The sequence below is a fragment of the Mytilus edulis genome, chromosome 6, assembly GCF_963676685.1.
Source record: "Mytilus edulis chromosome 6, xbMytEdul2.2, whole genome shotgun sequence".
NCBI classification, from domain to species: Eukaryota; Metazoa; Mollusca; class Bivalvia; order Mytilida; family Mytilidae; genus Mytilus; species Mytilus edulis.
Window position 1 is genome coordinate 3948705 of NC_092349.1, and position 21456 is coordinate 3970160.

General features: G+C 31.1%; 1 protein-coding gene across 2 annotated transcripts; it reads right to left on the minus strand.

Annotated features, from left to right (window-relative positions):
- Nucleotides 1-888: 888 nt before the first annotated feature.
- Nucleotides 889-20829, minus strand: LOC139526974 (uncharacterized). 2 transcript variants are annotated; one of them, XM_071322171.1, is made up of 7 exons: nt 20602-20819; nt 13860-13996; nt 12985-13051; nt 8947-8978; nt 7959-8036; nt 2130-2253; nt 889-1149 (listed from the first exon to the last, which is right to left on the minus strand). In XM_071322171.1, exons 2-7 carry the CDS (start codon nt 13881-13883, stop codon nt 1010-1012), a joined length of 465 nt encoding a protein of 154 aa, XP_071178272.1. In that variant the 5' UTR covers nt 13884-13996; nt 20602-20819; the 3' UTR covers nt 889-1009. The 2 variants fall into 2 exon arrangements, with proteins under 2 accessions (XP_071178272.1, XP_071178273.1); XM_071322172.1 differs by lacking the exon at nt 7959-8036 and having other exon boundaries at nt 895-1149; nt 20602-20829.
- Between the last annotated feature and the right edge of the window lie 627 nt (nt 20830-21456).

Here is a 21456-nt window from a genome sequence, read left to right on the forward strand (position 1 = left end):
AACGAGCTAAAAAGTTTCACATTGTGTCGAGCGGCTGATATTTTACGATATCTATACGTAGAAAACCCGATTATCTGTTTATCGTTCTATATATTAATGGTATTTTTTCCTCTCCCTAAGACAGTTTTACGCTTGACGAAAGCAAGCTTGATAACGTCTCCTCTCGCATTGTGACGTCGCTGATAACTTCTCCTCTCACGTTGCATGTGACGTCGCTGATAATGCCTGGTCTCGTTTTGAAATCTTGATACGAGAATTACTGAGCGACAGAGCGGGGTGATATAGGCGTAGTGAAGGACGATCAATGAAGAATATCAGTTGGATTTTTCAAAACCAAAATATTTCTAAGAGCTCTGCTTTGGGGATTTTTAAGTTGAGGGTTGATAGAGTGAGTGATATTGAAAAAGCAATATATCATATACCTTTTTATTACATACATATACATCAAGTGCAACTAATTTGGACGTTTTTTCTTAACTATACATAGCGTAATACATTTGATTTGATTAAACATTTTAAACCGTGTCAAATATAAAATACCTGATGACAACATATTTGGTGTTTGTTACAAAGACTGATTTTGATATCACCACAGAGGGCTGATACCACACGATTGCCATTAGGCAGCAACCATTTGATTTTCGGGGGGGGGGGGGGGGCTATGGTTTTTTTTCTATGAAAAACAATCTATTGGCAGCTGAGGGTGAAACAAACAAATTTTTTTCTCGGAATCAAAAACAAATTATTTTTTTCTCCAAAAACGGGAAACAAACCCCCCACCCCAGAAAATCAAATGGTTGCGGCCTTAATTGTATTACACATGAAATCAAATTTTATTTACAACTAATTATATAATAAAAAAACTAACATGTTGTTCCGGTTACAGTTTATACAATATTGCTCATGATACATTAACATTTTATAACGTGTTAAAAGTCCACAAACAAAAAGTAAGATATGCAATACAAATCGAAGGAAAACTTTCTATATAACATGTCGGATGAACATGTTACATGGCATATTTTCGTGTCCATTCCGCTGCTGTAGCATAATATTTCATTCGATCTTTTGTATATAACATTGCAGCTTCTTCGTTCAATTGACAATCACTATTTGTAGAATTTAACACCGATGAGATACTCAGTAATACTGAAATTAAAAATGTAATTTTAGATGAATGTTTAAAAAGCATAGTAATTCAGATACATTCATAACCTAACACTGTTACATTAAATTGAAAATTTGGAATAAATAAAAAAGACAACAACCCCGTCAAAGTGAAGATAACAGACGAATACCACCAATGTGTCTTCAACGCAGCGAGAAAATCTTGCACCCTCAGCTGGCGTACTAAGCTTCAGATGGCCCCTTAAGGAGGTAGACCTAGGTTAAGGGAAATAACTCTTAAAATCATCAGTACGTTTGTGTCAACCATTTTCAAAAACATATTCTAAGCTTCTAGGTTACATAGATTATTTTTAATCTGTTTCAGGTAAATGCTTAAAAAACATTGATGAACTTGACTTTTACAAACGCTTAACTGATTTAAAGAGTTATCTCCCTGAACCAAGGTCTTCCCCCTTAACTCATAACATAAATGAGCCAAAATAAAAAAAAAACATACAAGACTAACAAAGGACATGGTTGTTACAACCAAAATATAGTACTGCAGTTTAATTTTATGTCCAAACTGTCATTTATTCACAAATTTTGAAGACTCAAGAGCAGGAATTAGGTATACAGCCCAAAGAAATGTCGAATGTTAATATGACCATCGAAGAATAGAAAAAGCTCGATTATGTGTAAAGCAACTGGAACATTTTGTTTTCATCTGCGATACTCCATTACTGTCTAAGAGACAGCAAACCAACCTCAAAATTGATTAAAAGACTTCTAAAGACGTCGTTCTTTTTACGAAAGGTCCTGTATGAAGTCTGAAACATACGTATTATAAGGAACAAGTCAACAAGAAGAGTTGGTTATCATAGAAACTTCACCTGTCTGTTGAAAAACAGGTTTTACATAATTATGTTGTTAATATAACAACGGAGCACATAAGGTTGAAGACCTCTTTGATATATTTCCATTAAAAATATAAAAAAATATTTAAACTATAAACGCAATCTTACTTCCTGACACTCTTTGTGTTGGCGACCAATTTGACAAATTTGACAACAGCGTTGTACAGCATGTACAGGGTGATCCTGAATTTCCATTAATATTTAGATGAAATATTTTTGTTGTAAAATTTACCTGAAAGTCATACAAAAAAGATCAAATTAAATTACTATAGGATTCAACGCCTTTTTAAAGGAATTTATTGGTGTATAAACTCGACCAATTTACTCACAAACAAATAAAAGTCCGACTTCGGACTTTTATGATATGGTTGTGAGTGACTTGGTCCACTTTCCAATACTTTCCTTTAAAAAGGCGTGTAATCTTTATCCAATTGGAGAAAGGGAATATATTTTTCCACACTCGTTACCTCTATCACACGTTAATTGTATATGTATGTCATTAAATAGGCCTGGCGCATGAATATATTTGTTGGTTAACGCAAAAATATGTACTCAATGAAATTTGCTATCTAATAAAAAGTAAACCGCAAAACCTCTTATTATCATTCAAACGAATGTTTTTGTGTATCATTTTATTTAACGATTAACTTGCAGTGAAAATAAATTTGGTAACGTCGGTGTTACTATCGCCTTCATCTTGTTACATTGGTTACGAAAAGAAGTTCTCTCAACGTCGTCTATCGAAAAATAACCAAGGTCAAGATTAACTACCGGAAGTTTTCGACCAATCATATCAAAGTATTCTCTAATAAGCAAATCATATAAGAATTAAAAACCAATTGTTCAGAGAACAATTGAAGGTCTTTCCATCAAAACAATGTATTTTGATATGAAAAGTTGTGAAACTAAGTTTAAAATGTCATTTCAATCGTCAAATGATAGCTCCTAGTAAGCTGATTCCAAAAATATATTGTTTCCATACATTTTTTTTAAATAAGGGAGATAATTTGTTACTTCCGGTTTGAAAAATGTTACTTCTGATTATATTTGAATATTTACTTGACACTGATTCCAAAAATATCTGGTTCTATATACTTTTATATTAAAAAGTACAAAAAAATAGCTATTTCCGGTTTACAAAAGGTCACTTCCGGTTGTTTTTTACAAGGTTAAATGGTTTGATATCTTTTTCTAAAAGTTGTATATCTTTATCATGTATACATATAGAATAAAAGCAAAGGTCAAAATCTAGAACGTCAAATTAAGCTATGACCTTGAGATCAGCTTCAAGGTCATAAACCAAGGACCTCAAATCAAAAGACCATATGTCTTTATTATATTTAGTTAATGAGTTATATCACCAAACGCGTATTTTTAAATACAAGAGGGGAGAAAACTCCCTTTTACATTCAAGGTACGCTTGCAATCAAAATTTACATCTTACGACATGTCGCAACTAACAATTTAGTAAAAATAATTTGTTGATATCTTATACAGTCTTTGGATATAAGTGAAAATAAGCCAAATTCAAATATTAGAATATGACCTTGACCTTTGACCTTGACCTAATTTTCATTTTTTGGGACCAAGGACCTCAAATCAAAAGATCCTAGGTCTCTATCACTTATGATTTATAAGATAGAAATTCATATCACTTATATCAGATGCATAAGGGGAAATAACTCTCATATGGAGCGGTCATATCGCTTCGGTCAAAATAGGACAAATCATGCGAAGGATATAACGAGCAATTTTGTAAAATAAATTTGTCATAATCTTTTACGGTTGCGAAGGAGATGCGCTAACAAGGAAAAGAGTGTTTGGGGAGATAACTCCTACAAAGAAAAGTATTCGTTTACGCAGGGTAAATTTCAAACGTGCATAAACTGTTCGATATCATATACCAAATATCTAAGCGACATATTGCGAAACAAATGTTTATCGCAAGAACAAAATTAGGCGGAAGAAAAAAAAAAATAAATTAAAAACCAATTGTTCAGAGAACAATTGAAGGTCTTTCCATCAAAACAATGTATTTTGATATGAAAAGTTGTGAAACTTAGTTTAAAATGTCATTTCAATCGTCAAATGATAGCTCCTAGTAAGCTGATTCCAAAAATATATTGTTTCCATACATTTTTTTTAAATAAGGGAGATAATTTGTTACTTCCGGTTTGAAAAATGTTACTTCCGATTATATTTGAATATTTACTTGACCCTGATTCCAAAAATATCTGGTTCTATATACTTTTATATTAATAAAGTACAAAAAAATAGCTACTTCCGGTTTACAAAAAGTCACTTCCGGTTGGTTTTTTTCAAGGTTAAATGGTTTGATACCTTTTCTAAAAGTTGTATATCTTTATCATGTATACATATAGAATAAAAGCAAAGGTCAAAATCTAGAACGTCAAATTAAGCTATGACCTTGAGATCAATTTCAAGGTCATAAACCAAGGACCTCAAATCAAAAGACCATAGGTCTTAATTATATTTAGTTAATGAGTTATATCACCAAACGCGTATTTTTAAATACAAGAGGGGAGAAAACTCCCTTTACATTCAACGTACGCTTGCAATCAAAATTTACATCTTACGACATGTCGCAACTAACAATTTAGTAAAAATAATTTGTTGATATCTTATACAGTCTTTGGATATAAGTGAAAATAAGCCAAATTCAAATATTAGAATATGACCTTGACCTTTGACCTTGACCTAATTTTCATTTTTTGGGACCAAGGACCTCAAATCAAAAGATCCTAGGTCTCTATCACTTATGATTTATAAGATAGAAATTCATATCACTTATATCAGATGCATAAGGGGAAATAACTCTCATATGGAGCGGTCATATCGCTTCGGTCAAAATAGGACAAATCATGCGAAGGATATAACGAGCAATTTTGTAAAATAAATTTGTCATAATCTTTTACGGTTGCGAAGGAGATGCGATAACAAGGAAAACAGTGTTTGGGGAGATAACTCCTACAAAGAAAAGTATTCGTTTACGCAGGGTAAATTTCAAAAGCGCATAAACTGTTCCATATCATATACAAAATATCTAAGCGACATATTGCGAAACAAATGTTTATCGCAAGAACAAAATTAGGCGGAAGAAAAAAAAAAATAATCAGAAGAAAAACAATAGGTCTTTCCACAGAAAAGTGGAAAGACCTAATAATCAGAAGAAAAACAATAGGTCTTTCCACAGAAAAGTGGAAAGACCTAATTATAGCAGTTTTACTTAATAAGCAACGTTCCTCAGTTCATATATTTACCAAATTCGTTTACTTTCCTAGAATTTTTACAATACTTATGTGTATTGAAGCTGAACTACTGGTTTTTCGTTAGACACTGCAGTTGATATATGTCCCTTTTTTGTGACAACAATTTTTATCAATCTATGATATTTTTCTACTTTAAAAAAGTAATGTCAATGTTACTTTGTATACTCGTTGTGTTTGATATTTTCTTACAATTATGATAATTATTATTGGTTTTCATTATACTTTTTGAAATATTGAAGAGAGGGAATCAGATTCATATTTTCCCATTTTGTTGAAAACGTCTAGTAAGAGGGAAAGTAATAGTTATTTATGAAAATAAGGCAGCAGAAGTATACCGATGTCCAATCGTTTAAGAGAAAACAAATACATTTTACAAACTAAAATCTAGGGATACACATCAGCTATAAGAGAAAAACAACGGAACAACAGAAACTATAAACTCTGACAAAAAAAATTTGAAAAGTTTTCGATCTTAATTAGGGAAATTGTCTTTAATCTACTTCATTGTTATCCCAATCACAAATTGTACTTCGGTAAAGTAGCCTTGCGCAATCCATCAAATAGTCCATGCTTTTGAATTAGTATTCGAATAATGTATAGTTTTTATCCATAACCAGACACTTGAGTTTATATTCTGTTATTTATACAAGTCTCTATAATTCAAGGTCTTCAACGCAGCGAAAAAATCCCGCACCCGGCGGTGGTCCTCAGCTAGCACCTATATAAAAGTGTTCCAGTTCAGTGAAAATGGACATCATACTAAACTCCAAAACATATAAATGAAGTAATATAAAATAAACCATACTAGACTAACAAAGGCTCGAGGCTCCTGACTTAGGAAAGGCGCAAACATGCGGTAGGGTTAAACATGTTTTGCAAAATCTCCAACCTCCACTTTACTATTGTCCGGGCTTTTTAGAGAGCAAGTTTGAATTCGTCCGGTCTTTTTAACAAATGGTCCGGATTTTTTCAAAGAAAATTGTGATTTTTTTTTTATTCTTGACTTGAAAAAATGACTTTTTCTAGTTTATAACTGTAATCAAGTGAAGGAACATATCATATCTTTCCAACAAATCACAAAACCATATTACTACGGTGATCAAAATTAACCTGTTTCAATTTAATTCTTTTCGGAAAACGTTTTACCACAATTTTCTAGTATTAAATTAGAAATTATTTGATCCTTTATAAAAAAAAAAGTCATGAGAACACAGTGCAGGGGACTCATAATCTTTTCAACTTCAATTCATGGTTCTTTTGTTGTCACAGCTAATAATATTTTTTGTTGTGAACCCCAGAGTTTATATACGGGACGTTTTATGATATACCGTTGTCCGTCCGTCGTCCGCAAGTCGGAAAATAACTAAAAAACGCTGCAACCAATTTACATGAAACCTGAGAGAATTTTTTATATCTTTTTTTCGGTATCCTCTCGTTGGATTTTCTTAATTTTAGATTGTACGTTTCCGAGTTATTGGATTTTATTAAACAAATTACAGACCCTAAATAGCCTGTGTGGCTCACCTTGGTCTATGTTCCGCAGTGCATATTAATCAAAGGACACTCTTCAACATTGAAAATAAGAATTGAATTCATGACAAAATTATCCGTTTTAGTGATGGTGACTTGCTTTTAATTCTTACTTTCCTGAACATTCTTGCAGTGTACAGTTTATCTATCTATAATGAACATGGTCCAGTAGATTTAAAAGAAACGATTTTTGTAAAAGTTAACAGACGAAGAAGACGGACAGCGACGAACGCCAAGTGATAGGAAAATCTCACTTGGACCCTTTTGGGCCAGATGAGGTAAAAAGAAGTGATTTCACAGTTTTTAGACAATATTTTAAAAGTGCTTTTAGAAGGTTTTTTACGAAACTTTGGTGACTGGTTTACATAGATTAAGGTAACCTTCCTTTAGTTGTTCATAAAGTTTTAATATGACAAACTGACGAATGCATAGGTTTATAAAGTCTAGTCGTAGTACACCATTATCAAACTGATGAATGCATTGGTTTCTTGCCTTAAAATGTGAATAATTTGAACATTTGTTTATTGTTTTGAAACTTAAATACACTAACATTTAACATTTAAAGCTATAGTTAACTTGTTTAATCACTCGATAAAACACGGACGCACTCGAAAAAGCCCGGACTGCTATCGAAGAAACCCGAACAAATAGAAATGAATTGAGTGTTAAAATGTCGTTTTCAATACAATAACAAGATTTTTTGTAAAATGTCTGTATATCTAAGGATAAAAGATTTCCACGAATGCATTTCCATCGACATTTCCATTGGTATGTGTATAAAATTGGCTTTTTTCTGCTTTTTGAAATTAAAGCTTTGTAAGGATTAATCAATTTTTGTTTAAACAAAAAATAATATCAGATTAATAATATATTTTTATCTAAAATACTATCACACCTTGTATATCTTGTATTTTTAACTCAAGCGTATATAGCACGTCTTGTCAAAGAGAATGTCTCATTCTTTTCGAAAAAATCTGGTCACACTCGAAAAGGCCCAATCAAATTACTCGAAAAACTACGATCCTAGCCGGAAACTATACCTACCGTGACATAACTATTACTTATATTGGGATATGTATAATCTACAAAATAACAATATGAAAATAAAAATTTATACCGTGGGAGGTTTAAAAGGATAATCACGTGGAAACCGTATTAGAACAACAAATACACCTCCAGCGTATGAACTTTTGTCCTGAAAGATAAGAATTGTTCTTAAGATCATTATCAGTAGCATACCCCATCTTGTTACAAATGTATAAATACTTGATTCAACCGGGAATACAAGCTACATGTGTATACATCAATGCGATAACAACCCAACAACAACATCAACAAAAAACCTACATTTTGTTCACGATATTAGACAGATATTAAACAATTCAAAAACACATGGTTTGTATGCCTGTCCCAAGTCATGAGCATGTAACTCCTTTGTTTCATGTCCGTAACATTTATTATAGTATATTTTGAAATGAATAAATAGACCGTTATCCTTTTTTAAATTGATGTTATTCACATTTCGCATGGAGAGACCCTTTAAGCAGACTATGCAGTATGAGTATTTCTCTTTCATTTTTTTTTAAAGTCGAACGGTAACTTATACTAAGTTAATTCCACCGCATTTGAATTCTGATTGATAATCATTGGCAATGAGAATTCAGCATTTTATTTTGATTTTATGATAAGACGACAATACTTATAATAATAGAAAATATACACACATTCACCCTAGTGCATCCGTATTAGCACTCAAAGTTAATCAAACGTAGAGAAATAATTCTTCTGAAATATTAATTTAAAAAGTAGACAAGACACGCGGTTTCAAGACACCTCTCTGTTTTTCTTCTGTTTTAGTTGTGAAATAAGGTGACAAAAGTTTTTTTTATGTTCAAATCTCGTAAGTCGAATAGACAGCAAGAGACAAATTTAGACAATTAACAAAAAATGAGGGAATGAAGTGGGCTTTTCTAAAAATTGTGGTTCGTTTTAAGGTAAATAAATATATTCATAAATATTCTGACGTATGTTATTTACACGCTGTGAATAAAGTTGTATTATGACAATTTCATAATGTTCTGATTATAACTGTGCTGTATACTTACAGGTCCTGTTATCTTGCACTCCCAAGTGTACACTGAAAAATACAAATTACAGGTTTGAAATTTATTTTGATATATATTGTATTGTATTTTGAATTTATTTCATAGTTTCGTATAATTAAGTTAACCGTTATGTTATATCCATGTTTCAACTTTCGACTGTGCGGGATGTATAACTTCGAAGCTCCATCCGGTTGGAATAAACATTCTTTTAGCACACTTGCACATTTTTCGAGGTATTTGATGGTGGTCTGCTGTAAAACACAATTTTGTCGATTGAAAAGTTAAATAACAAATACATCGAACTCCAGAGAATATCAAAACGGAAAGTCCGTTATCAAATGGCAAAATCATTAGCACAAACACACCAAACGAATGGTAATCAACTGTCAGAGTTCTGATTAGGTACAGGCATTTAGAAAATTGTGGATTAAACCTTGTTTTAAAGCTAGATAAAACTTTTTTCACAGTCGATATAAATCCATTATATTGACAACTATGAGTAAAAAAATAAATTCATAGACATAATAGTAGACTTGCTACATGTCCCTTCCTAATTATTATTATTTTTTCAATTTTGCCCCTTTAATAATTTTACTGCTATAACTAGGAGATTACAATTATACTGACATCTGCAGGAGGCAAGGGCAATCAGTAGGCTGGCACTTATCAGTAAACATATAAATTAGTAAGCGAGAAATATTAGAAAGGGAATTGTAGCAAGTCTAACATAATAGGTAAAAATGTCAAAAATAGGGGCACAGTAGTCAACGTCGTTTTATAATCTTAACTTCTGTAAAACAAACAATTATGTGAACAAAGAAAAACAAAATGACCTATAGATCAAGCACATAAGCAAAAACGAAAAACAAGAATACAGAAGTCGACCAAAGCACAATAACAAAATGACGGGTATTTAAGTACCGAGCCACACCAAAGGGATATTACAAAAAAAAAGTACTAAACATTAAAGGTTATAATTTAAACGGACAAATTCTCTTTTTCCGATGGCAGTTCAGTCTACTTTGAAGAGGACAGTGACAAATCTCAAAATTATAAGACTACATGTCTTTTTGTTTTAATTGGGTTTTTTTCTTGTCATGTTTAGAAGTTTGCATATCCTTTCAACATACACACGCACACTTTCAAGCATATCCAAGTAACGTAGACATCATGTGATTTCGATGACGTGGCAATCTTTAATCTTTAGTATTTTTTTTGGAATAAAAATTGCAATTTTCTTCCATCTTTTGCTGCTCTTTAATTTTTCTTCGAACATATTTTTTTCTTAAAAAGTTGACAGTTCAGGTCATTTTCAGATTAAATAACGTCCCTGTTGTATTGTAAATATCGCTCTTTTTCTCGTCATCGGTCAGTCGGTTTCTATTGTCAAAATAGCCAACCTACGTCTTTTTATTCATCTATTTTACAAATACCCGAAGCAAAAGTACTGTCATACTATGCTGCTATATTGTAATACTTGAAACATATGTCTAGCGGTGCATGTCATTTTACTTGCTTCATTTTATTCGTATATAATTACATTAGATGTATATATCATTATGATACGTTATTCTGATTGGCTAAATGTACACCTCGCGTTATTCCATAGTCAATTGCATTACACAATAAAAATTATCATTCATTATGACACGAGAGGTTCCACAAGAAAGTGCACATGTGAATTAAATAAAAACTTGATAAAATCGTGTTTTCATGATTCTTGCTAAAAATGTAATTATAAGTATGGAATGCGTCTTTTTGTAACTTCATAGTGTTGTAAAAGCGTAGACAGTGCGTACAATTTTAGAATGAAGCGCTTCATACAAAATGTACTTCGGTCAATTCTTAAACAAATACGTCAATTTATAATAAATGTATAAGTAAAACTGAGTGTGAATGATTTTAGACAATTTGATTTGTTTATTAATTTAATTTGCTGAAATTGATATCGGTATTTGACAAGTGTAACGATGAAATGCACATTATTAAATGTTAGAACATATCGATCCTTTACAAGTCGATATTTAGTTTCAGAATTATCGATGGACCCTTAATTGGACTGCATTGTTGCGTACCTAAGCCACTATAGAACTTTATCCCCGGCTAAGTATATATCTAGGATTTTGATTGGTTAACGCACGTCGTTACAAAACCCATATCCCCTGGGTGTTGCTAACATTAAAATGCAACACACACAGAAACGAACAATAATATAACAATAGCCATATTCCTGACTTGGTACAGGACATTTTTAAAGGAAAAAATGGTGGGTAAAAAATATGTAAAATTTCCAAATTTCAATAAAACTTTTTTAGATAGTGAAAAAAAACGTTGTTTTCACGTTACAATTTGTACCCAAATTTCCATAAAACTCGCCCGATTCGGACTAAGACCGGGGATAAGTTCGTTATCTACGTTCATATCCGTAGATTTGGATATTTTAACACCCTTCAGTACCCTGTACACCCTTCGGCTACGCCTCATGGTATACTGGGGTACTTCAGGGTGTTAAAATATCCATATCTACGGATATGAACGTAGATAACTAATAATACTTCTATGTTGTTTTCAATTTTTTTCTGAGGTATTATAAACAAGGAAAACAAGGAATGGACGAGGTTCACGACTTGAAACAAGTGATTTAAAGGAACTAAACCCTACAAAATTAGAATTTCCTTAGAAAATTCTCATTCAAACAGATTCTATGGAAATGGTGGTTTTCTTGATGTTCTCACTGTTAAAGAGATTATATAAAAAATAAAATATATTATATAAATAAAAATCACTACATGTTCATCACGGAGTTCATCTTTATAGTATAATTTCTATTATCTATTGTCCTGCAAGTTTTACATGTATTCATTCCTGTTATCTAATACACGTTGCTATATTGTTTGTCCATGTGCAATTGTTTATATTTGTTTAAAAAAAAAACATTTACCAATGGTTCGAGTTAGACATTGAACTTATGTATAAAATCAAGTTTAAAGTTGCAACTACTGTTTCACAAATTTCAAAGTGGTAATAGCTTTGTTTATCAAACTACAGTATATTATCATTCGAAGATCAGTTTTCAGTGCAGCCTTTTATAGATATTTATTTGGAGAACGTATATATTTTTCATTTATGTCAGCGAAGTGTTCATATGAGACGGACTCTTTATATGTTTGTTTTATAAATTTTGAATTTGAATTTGAATTTTAAATTAATATTTAGATGCTCAGCTTGCTAACTGATCCCATAATGACATGGTGTTTTTGTCTAAGTTTTGTTAAGAGAGCATTTAAAATTGAAATAATTTTTCATGCAGTTAAACATTATTTTCTGAGAACTTTTTTAAAATTTTGTCTTTACTGCATGATAAAAGACATAAAAGCACTAATGACCTTAGGTTTATAGAGATAGAGAAAAAAAAGAAACGGTAATAATACAATGTAAATATTAAAATTCATTTTTGAATATTATAATGAAAGTACTTCAATTAACGGTGTATGTAGAATTGTGGGTAATGTTAGAAAATGATAAGAATTCCAAAACTGCTATCATTATATTTATGTGCCATGACATACAACTGTGCCACCTTAAATCGGACACATTGATCATGTTGATTAGTATTTATTTTCCACGTCGTCTTTATATTGTTCTTAATCGGAATGATATGCAGGTTTAGTCCATTCATTTAAAGTTCCAGATGATACTTGAACACGAGACATAGTATAAATTTATTATTTGAGGATGTTCGGTGCTCTGTTTCAAAATCTAAAAAAATGTTATAAATTGTTAGTATATAAATGGTCAAAGATTACGAAAGGCAGAAAGGTGTGGTATAATTTCCGTGTCTTTATTTTGAGATGAAAATTTGACAGGAAATAATTTTCTCTAGTTTTGTCATACAGTTTACATTTATCTTATGGCTTTGTAAACCATCGTATAATTAAATTATAAAAAAGAAAGTATTGATAAAACCAGGGATTCTGAAGGTCTGAGAGAAAATAAAACAAGATCAGCGAACATCCTTAAACTAAATTTTATACTCACAATCATCGTTTACTAGAGCTGCTGAACAGCAACCTGGTGGAGGATTATTAGTAATATCTAAAAATTCCTGAAAAGTACAACTTTCATTAGATAATTTTACTACTGCAAGTATATCAAGTATTGTTTATTCGTTTGTATTAGTAATGCTGAATTATTAGGCCAAACAACAACGGCATTTTTTATCTATATATTGATAAGAAGATGTGGTGTGATTGTTTATGAGACAACTCTCAACCAGGGATAAGATGAGAAAGAAGTTAGAAAAAATAGGTTAAAGATTTATATGTTCTTTTGATTCCATTCATTCTTCCTTTGGTGAAATATTTGTATTGGTTTGCTGTCTGCTTATTGTAATACTTCACTCAATACTTCCGTCTACATAAATTTACCGACTTTTATAAACCAGTGACAAGGAATTACAAAGATATTTTTGTTGTTGTATTTCACCATTAACATATCAATTAAAGTTTTTAAATCGAAAAAATCACTTCCGTAATCCAACTTAGGATGACATTGTGCCAAAGTAATGGGAAAACCATCACACTGATGATCAAAAATTTCTTGGCGTGCCTGTGTCGTCCTAATAATGGCGGGATTCGTGTTGCTCCATCTTTGGTTTATATGTTATGTTTTGTGTACTGTTATTAATTTTAGATAGATGTGCTTGAATGGTCCCTTTGGTATCTTAGGCTTCCCTCTCTCTTGTTATATAGACTTTTCAATGAACAAATCGAAACCGATTGAATTTGTGAAGCATATGAATAATCCTATTTCTCTTTATCATTCTGTTTTGTAAAAATCAGTGTTTTGTATTATATATCACATAGAAGTCTAATAGACATCTTTTCTAGTTATGCAGAAATTTCGACGCTTACCCTGTTCAAACGTCTCAAGGTCATTTCACTATATTTCAAACTTCCTTTCTCAAGTGTTTGTCAAACAGTTCTGTAGTGTTCTTTACTCAAAGTCGTGTGACATCAGATCTTTATTCTAGTACAAAGTAATCATTCAACTGTTCAAAGTAAATTAAATTTTAATAATCAATCAGCTTTTAGTGTTATCATGTATTAGGTGAAGAAAAAGTGTATAATGTTATATGGAGACGATGCAGTTCTTTTTAACATAAATTGAAAGTGAATAACAAATCATTTTGAATACTGGAAATGTTGGTGTGATAAAAACATGACAAAGTTTTTAAAGTTGTGCATTTTAGAACACCTTCTGTGCTTTGTACTAAAAAGTAAAATCACAAAAATACTGAACTCCGAGGAAAATTCAAAACGGAAAGTCCCTAATCAAATGACAAAATCAAATGATAATATACATCAAACGAATTGACAACATCTGTCATACTCCTGACTTGGTACAGGCATTTTCAAATGCAGAAAATGGTGGAATGAACCTGGTTTTATAGCGCTTAACCTCTCACTTGTATTTTTTTTAATGGAAAATGTGTTGAAAAAGTATCAAATTATACATATTTAGGTTAACCGAACATTTGAGTTATGAGGATATGGCAAAAGCAGTTGCCAAATGTGCCAGTAGGGCATTAGGGTTATTAATAGCAAAATGTAAAGCTCATGGTGGTTTTCAATATGATGTATTTACAAAACTGTTCAATTTAGTTGTATGGTCAGATATTGACTATGGTGCCTCTATTTGGGGTACTAAGGAATTTTCATGTATAAATGCTGTTAAACATAAGGCTATGAGATTTTTTATGTGAGTGGATAGATATGCCCCTAATTTAGCACTTTATGGAGATATGGGATGGAAACCATGTATTGTTAAACACTGGTCTTCCATATTTAGGACATGGTCACGATTTAATAAGATGTCTTATTGTTGACTTAATAAGAAATGTTTTCTTTGGAGTAATACTATCGGTTTTAATAAAGTAAAAAATTGGAACTGTAGAGTGAATACAAAGTTTAAAAAACTTGATCTTAATCAGTATGTAATATGGAATGTATTTTGATTAAAAAAGAAAGGAAGGCAAACATATTTCATTAAAGAATCAATTCACGACAGATTGACTCCATATTGATATCTTGTGAACGGAAAAAAAATGTTATGTTTTCATCTTTTCTCAAAATATTTCGGAAAAGAAAGAAGTTCAATTTTCCAATACTTCAAATGTGGATGGGCAATGATTTCTTTTTACCAGATTTGATTAATTCCGTTTTCAAACATGCAAAACTTATAGCTGATTACTTAGCAAAATATATAATTTTTTTCAGATATTATATCGTAACAAATCAACAAAGAAAATAAGGAAGTGAAGATAAAACTTCCTGGCTTAGCTGGAATTTTTAACTAAACGCAAAACAAGTATAATGGAAATTGCCATAATCTGTGCACTTGTTTATAAATATAGTACTATGTATCGTCTTCCATTTGATTTCAGTAAGAATTTATATATAAATATCTTCAAATCTTTGATTTTCTTTCAAACGAGATTAAATTATTTTCCGTTCTTATAAAAATCGTTAGTTTCTGTCTATTTTGTGGTTGTGGTTTATTCTGATTGATTATATGTAAATAAAAATGACGGATGTGAAAAAGGGGCTTGCTTTATAGTGTGACTTTCTACTTTCTTCAATCGATTTGTCGCCGCTATTTGTATGAAATTTCATGAGAACTAAGGAATGACTCAAATGAGTAATTCATTAAAAGAATATAGAAGATCTGTAAAGCTCCGGCATTATTCTACAACTTATCTATAAGGAATAATTGGAGGTAAAATCGGTATCTGATATTGTATCACGCCGAGTAACCAATATTAGCCAGAGGGCCGAAGGTTGTGAGGAATGTGATACGGATATTATTATGTAATAATCTTTTAATCATATATTTAAACAGGGGTTTTAAGAAATGATAGTTCACATCCCCGTTGTAGGTCAATTATGCAAAATATAGTTCACATCTGCATTGCTGGTCAAATAGATTACATAATGTAAAATAGTGAAAACAGGCAAATTGGTTATTACTCTCAATAGAAGTAAAAACCCATTCAATAACACTTTTGAATAGGATAAAATAAAAAAGAAGATACCAATGCAAGGGGACATCAAAACACAAATTTTAAAGTTTAAAGAAAAACTGACAAGGCCATGATAATATACTTACAAATATACAAGCATAAGACAAGAATAAATCAATTTGAATTGTATATAAACAAGTGAAACTAACAAGGTCGATTGATTTTAAGAAAAATGCACCATTGATCATAGAGAGTTTAAACAAGATGTTTCTGCAGTGTTTAGATAAAGTATTGTCAATATTATACTTCAACAGATGAACAATAGTTTTTTTAGTATGGACCAGTAAGATTGCAAACAACTGCGACACCTGAATTTTTGATTTTTATAACATATATAAAAGACAACTTGCTTTGAATGCACATGAAGACTGGATATATATAGATAGGGTTATATAGATATTTTTTTCCACATATTCTAATACCGGTACTTTTGAAAGACTTAAACAATTTTACAATTTTTGCAAATTCTGAGGCCAAATAATTGCTCTTACCATACATCCTTATTTGGACCACGCATAAAAAGTAAAATCACAAAAAACTGAACTTAGAAGAAAATCAATTCGGAAAGTCCATAATCACATGGCAAAAAACGCATAAAAAACGAATGGGCAAGAACTGTCATATTTCTAACTTGGTACAGGCATTTTCAAATGTAGAAAATGGTGGATTAAACCTGGTTTTATAGCGCTAACCCTCTCACTTTGATGACAGTCTCATCAAATTCTTTTATATTTACATTGATGCGTTAACTAAACAGACACAATTGATAAAATACTCAAAATATGAGTACACCAGTCATCATCGTATAACAATTTTAAAAGGAACAATTTAACAAAACACAAAAACATCTATCTACAAACACTTTCATTGATTTGTGTGTCTGACGTCAGAAAATTTTATACGTCACATAGATTTGTAGTTCAATGTGCATACAAACAATTTTACAATTTACATAGGCAATGTTAGCATACAGGGTAAAAAAATCAAAAGTATGTAAGAATAAATTTCAGAAATAGACCGAGATTTAAAATAGTCCAAAAGTCATATATAGAATTTATAACAATCCACAAATAGTCAATTCCACTACGCGATTGAATGATCTTGACGTTTGTGGTTCAACGTATTTTGTAATTCATAATAGAAATATATCGTAATGACATAAAATAGAACAATATCATACTAACGGGATCTTTTAAAGTACAGAGTCGCGTTATAGGAACCAAAGAAATACAAAAAGTCGAAATTAGCTATAAATTAAGAGGAAAACGTGAAATTATAAAGTACAACATATTTGCAAGTCGTGAAAAGTTTTCATCTTATCTTCTTGGTTATGTGGAAGTTGTTTATCCTTGGCGGAGTTCTTATTTTTAATGTTCAGCAATCCTTCTGGCTATTTGCATAAAACTTTATAAGTAATAACACCAGCTATATCAAAATATCACTTTATGACTTAATCATATGTTTTAACAATCAATAAATTTTGTAAAGCAGATCTCAGTATCAACTTTAAAGTAGATTATGTAAAATTACTGTATCTTTTGAATCTTTGAATGATTCATTCACCGAGCATGCTCATTACTTATTGATATAGTCACTTACAAAACATTTTACTTTGGTGTCAAGAAATGCCAAATAGACGAATATTGAATGATAAACAAATTTGTTCATATCAGTCAGCAAATAGAAATGTCCTTCTATACAGTCTATTTATTGGTGAATTTTTTCAAACAATCGCCAAATAAGTGTGAGATTAATGCCATCAACAATTAGCATTTGCTTATAGCAAACACAAACTTAAATAAATATACATGTAAACCATCGAGTAAGTAAATGTATTTCTCTTTTTAGCATATGTATTACACAGATAAGGGAACCCAGGCATGAGAGGGCAGGAAAAAGGAGTCAAAGGTGAGAAACCTGGAAAAGAGGGGAGTCAATGTAGGGGTATAGTGGAAAGTTTCTTCGTGCAGTTTTCATGTAGGTGTAAGGGGAGGGAAGTGAAGATCATGGACCCCCTGTCCAACCTCCCTTATTAAGACGTCAAATAAATTCAAAAATAAAAAACCACCCAGGCCATTGATGTTACTTGATAGATGTATTACCACTTTACATGAAATGTCAAATGAAATTGAACCCTATGTTTTGGCAGGTACTACATAATGTAAAACAGATATCATTATTGAAATTTACGGTAGACAGTTTGAAATTATTGTTCCTATGGGATGATTCACTCCTAATGCATGCCCTTAGGTAGCGTGAAGTTAAATTTTCAGCTATTGTGTTAAAATACCATCAGATTCAACAAGTCAAGTGTTGTTTTTCGAAGATCAATTTCTAACGTTTTCATGATGTCTCCAATTTCTTTTAATGATAGCAGAATATATATAAACGGATTTGTAAAATAATACTTTCAAGTTCTACTCCAAATATATATTTCTTTCTGTTAACTTGTGAGCCGGCACTTTAACAAAATAAACCTACTCAGTATGTTTGGCTAGATTCACTTGACATAAACATGCTTTCGTTCTCCTGAATGTACTGTAATATTTGTATCTGCACTTTAAGTGCCAATAAACTGATCAATCAAATTAATCGTACGAAGATTGGACAAGTATCATTCTGAATAAGACCGCATCTGACGTTTTTGTGTTTTTTTTTAATATTTTTTTTTATTTTTAAAGGGAGGGAGGAAGGTAATAGTATATGTATGTCAATTACCAATTTTATTCTGTTATAAGGTTCAAAGTGATATTTTGTAATACATATAGTAAACAGGTTAACTAAATCTTTTGGCAGTACAAATTAAAACCTCGTCATAACAATTGGTCCATAGATTATAACAGTTATCGCATATGACACCAATCGTATGTTCCAGTGGTCATAGTCCATAATAAGTCTGCATAACGTGACGGTACCCAAATTGCACCTATTTTGACAGTTTTTTCAACTACGATATTTTATGATCAAGACAAAAGTTTCCATTTTGTGTTTATTTTGTAGCCGTATCCTTCTTTTTTTTTTTTTTATATATAAGTACACCAATTTGATTTTCAATTCATATGGAATCATAGAAAAATGGGTCTGAACTAACCTCCAAACCATCAATGATTCTGTAATGAGGAGTACCCAAATTGCATCCATGCTTAAATTCGCATCGTCAAAAGTCGAATAACAGAGCTTTTGTTTATATTTTTCAAATATTTTGAACAATTGGATATTTGTCCATGCTTACTCTTCCTTTTTTAAAGAAATGGATACTTGAAACATATTGTATTTGCTAATTTTAAAAAGATGACGTTTTGATGACGTCGCATGGCGACGTTACGGTACATTTTGCTTTTTCAGTAAACACTTCATCTGTTGATAAATACTGTGAACGTTTTGTGTATATATCTAAATATATTTACCTATTTTGAAAGACATGCATAGTATCAAATCATAAAAATACAAATTGTTTAGTCTCTAGGAGATCTTGTAAGATTTCCGCTGCTATTTTTGCTAAATAGGTGCAATTTGGGTACCGTTACGTTAAAAATATATAAGAACTTCCATGATGAGGTAATAAAAACATAAACAAATGTTTCGAAATTACATGAGCAGTATCATTCCAGTGACATTTAAGGAAGTGCATTCATACTTTTTTAATACGGATTTGGATTGGTGTTTATTATAAAGGAAAAACTGTATTTTTTTGTTTCTTCTGTTTATGAAGACATATAACATCAAAAATGTGATGCACACTGAATCACCCGCGCAGCGAGTTATTTAAAAGTGTGCACACAACATTTTTAAGGTTATTTCGAATAGGCAGAAAACATATTACAGTCATTCCTTATGATTTAATTCTAAATTTCATTTTTAAGGAGCAAATCGTGAAAAAAACGTTGATGACGGCACGATCACATGAGGAATTGGGTCTATGAGTTGATAAACAAAACACATTCAGCAAATTAGAAGACATATTACATCCAAAACTAAATTACTGACCAATGAAAAACATTACATGCATATCAGGACGAGAACATGCTTATGTGATCTGAATATATGAACCCGTCTTTATTCAACTGTGATCTGCAGTCATGAATATTTCATTCGATTCCAACATCACCAATACTGATCAACATATAAATTAAAAGAAGGCAAGAAAATATAATATTTATTCAAGTCCATCCACGGACCACAAACAAAAACACAAACTTATTTGTTTTTCTTTCAAATCTCTCAATAATTCTACTGATAAAATAGCCGATTAATGGACTATAAATCCCTATTTTAATCAAATACATGTGTGCATAAATCAACAAACCTTTGACAAAACGTAATATTTCAAATATAGTGATATACGCTACATAAGATTCTTGTTAAATAAAACTCAAATACAGTACTGGTTCATTAAGAGCAATTATTTATTTTTTCAGAGATTCATAGTATGCATGTCAAAATTATTCACACAATTTTATTCTATTGGCGAGTAAGAGTATACACTTGGTTATAGTTCAAGACTGTATATTAGCCCTTAGTTTGTTTATTATTTGTGTTGTTTGGTTTCTGTCAAAATTACACTGAATCCTTACCTTTTTCAGTCTTTTTATCGACATTTTGTGCTATATACTATATTTTAAACTTCCTTAGTCAAGTCTTTATCTCGATAATCAAACGTTTCTACAGTATACTTTATTCAAAGTCGACTGACGTCAGATATGTTTTATAGTACAAAGTATTCATTCAATTGTTCAAGGTAAATGCAAATTACAATAACTAATTGGTCTAATGTCATCTTGTTTTTAAAGATAGATTAAACATTGGCGGTGTTATTATTAGTATATAACTTGGATTTAAAAAGAAAGAAATACAAAAATATTTAAATGAAGATTCAAATCATTGCATATTGATATTCAGTGAAATGAAAAAATGTTATGTTTTCATCTTTTTATAAGTACTTTTCATTTGTAACATGAAAAGGTTAGCTTGAAGATCAAGGGGGTATTAACATTCCCAACTCATTCGATTTTCCAGAGCTTGCGGGTGCAACCCAGACTATAAAACGTCACCAGTGTCTTAGCAGAAGGTTGATTAACGAGGGTGATTTCAAAGTATGTGTTGTCCTTTTTTAATACTTTATCGGACGATATCATGACGTTGTTGATTAAATATTCCATAACAACTTCACACACAATACTTCATGGTCGTAAAGTAAAGATGCTAGGTACTAACGTTGTTAATCATATTTATAACGTATTATTAGAGGTAAGCGGTGAGATCACGAACCGACGAATAATGACGAAAGAACGTATTGGGAGCAGTGATTTTCATATTGGGTAAAGCTCATTAAAATCGAACAATCGACTTAAATACCCCTAATTGAAGTTTCCTTTATTAGAAAACAATGGTAAAATACTGAATTTCAAGTTTAAGGATGGATATATAAG

What these genes read in the sequence shown, in the direction of transcription:
- LOC139526974 (XM_071322171.1), bottom strand. Translation starts at nt 13,883, where the DNA reads ATGACCTTGAGACGTTTGAACAGG. An exon ending in AGTGCAAGATAACAGGACCT is followed by an intron (nt 8,037 to 8,946) that starts GTAAGTATACAG and finishes CTTATCTTTCAG; the next exon opens with GACAAAAGTTCATACGCTGG. An exon ending in AACACAAAGAGTGTCAGGAA is followed by an intron (nt 1,150 to 2,129) that starts GTAAGATTGCGT and finishes TTTTAATTTCAG; the next exon opens with TATTACTGAGTATCTCATCG.